Source organism: Chanos chanos, chromosome 14 (assembly GCF_902362185.1).
Source record: "Chanos chanos chromosome 14, fChaCha1.1, whole genome shotgun sequence".
Lineage (NCBI taxonomy): Eukaryota > Metazoa > Chordata > Actinopteri > Gonorynchiformes > Chanidae > Chanos > Chanos chanos.
In genome coordinates this window covers 9,795,934-9,801,124 of record NC_044508.1, presented here as the reverse complement: position 1 = coordinate 9,801,124, position 5,191 = coordinate 9,795,934, and the positions used below count along the sequence as shown (strand labels likewise).

General features: G+C 36.7%; 1 protein-coding gene across 1 annotated transcript; it reads left to right on the top strand.

Moving 5' to 3' along the window:
• The first annotated feature begins 866 nt into the window (after positions 1-866).
• On the top strand, positions 867-4,338 carry fam169aa (family with sequence similarity 169 member Aa). The gene is made up of 6 exons (XM_030791847.1): positions 867-1,001; positions 1,297-1,396; positions 1,487-1,572; positions 2,211-2,382; positions 3,834-4,013; positions 4,205-4,338. Exons 1-6 carry the CDS (start codon positions 867-869, stop codon positions 4,336-4,338), a joined length of 807 nt encoding a protein of 268 aa, XP_030647707.1.
• Positions 4,339-5,191: the final 853 nt, after the last annotated feature.

Sequence of the window (5,191 nt, the reverse complement as noted above, 5' to 3'; positions counted from 1 at the left end):
AGGTTCTGCGAATATTCCTGGAACATTGAAAACATCATTTAAATGATACGGTAACAATGATAAGATTTTGGAATTGTCACCATGTAGTAAGACTTTTGCAACCTTTTAGACCATTATTTGAAACTGTTTACGGTTTTATCTTTCATAAAACTGTAACAGAAAATTTTTAGGATAAACTGATCACAATATTCAGCACTGTCTTTACAAGAAACTTCAAGTTTTTTCACTAATCACTGGATTGAGGAGCTCAATTCATATGGAAGTGAAAAAGTGATTGTTAACATTATGTTTTCATTAGTTTCATTATGTTCATTATGTTTTCGTTTGAACTAAGTTGTTATTGAAGAACTGGTACTTTTGGTTTTGTAAATGTTTGAAGTTCCAGAGAGATTTCAATAACTTTAGAAAGTAATGGAAAGATATATTTCCATTCCTTAACTTAATGAACCAAGTTTGTCATGTGTAAAAGATAGTTTAATGTTTATCATGGAAGCATGTGTTCACTCGACAATAACGCACTAAATGGATAGATCTCACTAAATCTTGAGATCCATCAATGTCAGTTTTTGATATTTTGCATGTTTAAGGCTTCCGAGAACAGTTATAAAGCCATTTCACTTAACTCTGCAGGTGTCTGACAGACAAAGTAACCAACTCCAGCTCTATTTGACTTTAAGCAATTTGTTTTTAAAATCTGCATGCCAAAGATAAAGTTTTGAAAAAAGTTTTGGGAAAACATCTGTGGATTTACCAGTAGTCCTTAATTTTTGTGGAAATTTTGGATAAATACTTTCTCTAAACTGAAACAGGAACAGTGTGTGTTTTATTTTTATCAACCATGTTGGTGCTTTTTTGCTTCCCTTAGGATGGAATTCCCAGTGGATATTTTGTCCACTGTGGATAATGAAACCCTCGAGCAGTCAGCAAAAGACTACATGTCAAAACTTCTCTACAGAAATCCTGACACAACTGAGTTTCTCAGCCTATCTGACTCACGACAGGTTGGTTGAAGTTAGCTTGCAAACTAGTGTTTTGTTTTGTTTTTGTTTTGTTTTTTTGAAAGATGTAACAGAGTTAAAGTAATTGAATATTTTTGTTTTTGGAGATCCTAAGTAAGACTGAGAAATCATAACACAATTAATCTACAAATTGCTACATTTACAACTTGAAAGCTAAGTAAACTACACTACATGTAGAATGTACTAAAGTCCAAGACCAGGCTCAGTCTTTATCTGAAAAACTGGCCAGTGATCTTGTTTTTCCTCATCATTTTACAACTTTTGCTCCATGATATAGGTACATATTGGGCTCTGCAATGTGGGATTTGTTCCTCTCTATGGAGCAGACATCAAACAGAAAGTCCTTGCTGTGTTCCCACCTGAGGATCATTTCACAGGTAATAACCACAGTTGTATCAGTAGTTTCAGAAAACTGTCAATATCTTCATTTGATGACTTAACCCAAAAACTTTCCTCTGTGTTTTCAGCGGTAGGACTGTACTTGTTAGGCCGGTGGTGGTCAGTTGAGGACATCCTTAAAACATCAGACAGCTCACGGAAAGGTCTCCTTGAGGTACCATCAAACAGCTCCACTGACTCACACCTCAAACTTGTTAACTGAAACATCTAGATAGCTGTGACCAGACCAGTATCCTGTCAGTGCCTCTGTGCTTAAACTTGGTATTACATGTCCTAAGATATGATCATGGTCTCCATATTTTGATTTGGACTTAACTTTCCCTTGTATTCAATGAACTGGTAGGCATAGATTGTGCCTTTTCCTTTTTCTCAACAATGTCATAGGTGGCTTGGTGTCTATAGATGCTGTTCACTTTAGTAAAAACTAGAGAAAATAGAGTTTCACACATTCTCCATGGCCAATTGTCCTCCATATCCAGAGTTTGCTGAGCATTAGCTGGATAAATGTGTCTGCACACAACATTGCTGCTTAACACAGGAGATTACTCAGAGTATGTCTTGTTCAGTATTCCTGAGCATTGGGGAACTAGCTTAATAGGTCCGCACCTTGTAATGTTAAATGTAAATGGGGCCTAAATATCTCTCAATATCCATTTCAGTTCAGAACCAAAAAGACAATGCAGGAGTGCCAATAACTTTCTAAATGTCGTTCTTAAAATTTGATGTAATTGCACTTGGCTTTGTGTTGATGAGAGTCACATTAATAAAAGTTCATTTTGTCACTTGACTTAGGTGAGAACCACTGTGGAGAGGATTGTCCTGTATGTTCTCAACCGGATTGTATATAGGGCAAAGGAGCTGGCTACTGACGAGGTGCCGTTTCTCTGTCATGGCGAAAATGACATTGCCAAGGTCCTCTGGAGAGATGGACAGGCTATTGGCTTTTACTCAGTCAAACCTGAAGGTAATTCCTTAACTTTTATGCAGTTTATTTTGCACTTTCACGTAGAATTTTGATAGAAGTAGAACCAAGTTCAAGGGGTAGAACCAACATGGTTACATATTTTGTTCCATTACAAGCAAGGACTTAGAAAAGGCAGTGCTAAGGATGTTTTCATTTGCTTCAATGCAATAAAATCGGCATTTTCCCACCACAGTGACAAGCTGACAACCAGTCAAAAAAAAAAAGCCCAAAAACAATCTCATTGTACAATTTGCAATTTCATAAAAATATGTAAAAATGTGATGGGCAACAAAGTTGTCATAAGATGAACTGATGCACATAATAGAAAGTATGCTATTATTGTAACTAATAAATGGTTTTGCTACTGCTTGTATGAATTTGTTTGGTCTGTTTTGTTGCTTAAGTACGGAGACTGTTTTGTCAAACAGCTTGGACACCACTGATGAGTTTGGAAGAAAGCAGTCAGACCAGAGAGACTTTCTTGAGCAGGGTTTATTACAAACACATGGAAGGGAGTGAAGTCAGTGAGTGAGAAACTGCACGGCAGAGTTTGCCCAAAGAACATTCTGGCTCATTCCAAACTAACCTCATAGCTCTTGTGATATCCTTGAGGATAGTACACTGCCCTAGGGGATCTCTCACTGATAAAAAACAAAAAAGCTACACTTGAGGAGACCTAATTGGCACTGTGTACATTTACTGTACATTGCAGAATAATGATCCCCGATATCAAAAATATTTTGATACAGTTATACAGAGACAGTGTCTACACCCTGTTCTCAGAAAAATTAACATTGCCTGTTATAGTGCACTGTGATGTTTTAGGAACACTGCGACATCAACAGCAGCTGAAATGGGTGGAGAAGTGCCCTCGGGCTTGAAATGGTCACACCCTTACTAAAAATTCCACTAGCCAAAAGTGTGGTTCAGGGTGAGCTGCTGTCGATTTGAATCCAGGTTCAAAACAAGCTGCAGGTACTTCAGGGTCAGTGAGGTCTTAGTTAATATGTTTTTTAGGTATGTGTTTGGAAGAAAAGCGCCTTGAGTGAATGAATACATACTCATAGCTAGTTGTTTGACATAGCCAATATGTGAGTTACAATTTGACAAAATTATGCATTATCAATCTACATCACCACAAGGGAGCCTTATAGTAGATTCAGATTCATCTTTTATGGAGAGATGTGAAATGTATGTAAATGTATGTAAATTTATGACAACCACAGTGAAAGCAGCACCCTGTCACATACTAGCAACTTTTGTCAATTATAAAATGCAAACTAGCTTATGAAGTAACTCTAGCTAGCTAGGTATCCTTGGTGTCTTAGAGTACTACAGTAACACTGCATTCATAGCTGTAATGGTCGTGCAAGAATGTGAATGTGAATCTTGTCTGGTAAGCTTTAAGTTTTGTCTTTACTGTATTGCTCCCCTAACTTGCCCCCAAATAGGGAGTTTGTGCAGTACCTTCTTGACTCAACACTATCAGCTTCCTGTTATGGATACCATATTCATCAGGAAGCATCACCGTGGCAAAGGTTATGGCCTGCAGATGCTGGAGGACTTTGTGGACAGTTTTAAGAAGGACATACTGGGGATGAAATATCCTATTTCAACAGCAATGTACAAAGGTAATGTCAAAGATCTGTGCAATCTGCTCAGATCACACTGATATGAAGAGTGAATTCTTTATGATTTATAGTGTGACAAAATGTACTGTGAAGCATAAAACCTAGGTTAGTCTCATTTCCTAAGATATATTAATATATCATATATTATATCAGTGTAGCATATTATGATTTGACCATAAATTGTTTTACAGTGTGTGAAAAGTATCTCAGCACTTACCCAGCAGACAAAGATTTGCTGTGGGAAGTTGAAGGTGTTGGAGGCCCGTTTCAGCGGACTCACATAGCCAATAAGATTCAGGCAATGTCACTCAGAGGTAAGACATAGACTGTCTGAATATAATAACACAGTCAACTTTAGACTAGTTTTGATTTGGTTTTCCTTTCATCAAAGGAAAGTACCAAGCTGGGGGCATGAGTGAGACAACAATAAATCAAGAGTCAGACAACGATGCCTTAATGGAGGAAGAAACACCAAAAATTCAAGAGACCATGGAATACACCATGGAAGTGGTGGGTTGTAATTGATTTTTCAGTTCTTGCTTCTCGCTGATGCATTTATATTTGTAAAATATTTGGTCAACATTTAGCTACCTCTTGTATAACTCATTTGATTCTTGACGTTTCATTTTTTCTCACTTGTATTTGATTCCAGGAAGAGATGGTCCAGATAAAGGTTTCAGAAGGCAAGTAATAACTGTCTTTGCTGATTCTGAGTCATTGGAACAATTTATGCACATTTACATAGTTGTTCACGTATGTGTACTGTATTATTTTTTGCAGAGATTACCAACACAACAGTGACGGCACATAGCATAAGCATGACAGCAATCTCGAGACTTGAGTCGGAGAAAATAACAGAGGAGAACCTGTCTGAAAAGATCATCAGGTGATAGAATACAGATGCTCACATAAAATACATATTTTAGTTCATTAATAGTCCATTTGACAAAAATATTCTAGTCTGTTGGAATAATGTAAATCATTTTTTGGTGTTGCTTTGTTTCACTTCACGTGAAAACAAATTAGCTAATTAGTTAAGCTAATGAAAACTTATGAGCTAATTAGTTTGAGCTAACTAATTAATCAATGTTAAAAATTATTCAATTACTTTAGGAGGACCTATGAACTGAATACTCAAATACTGCAGATATTTCAGGATTTACACTGACTTTTAAAGA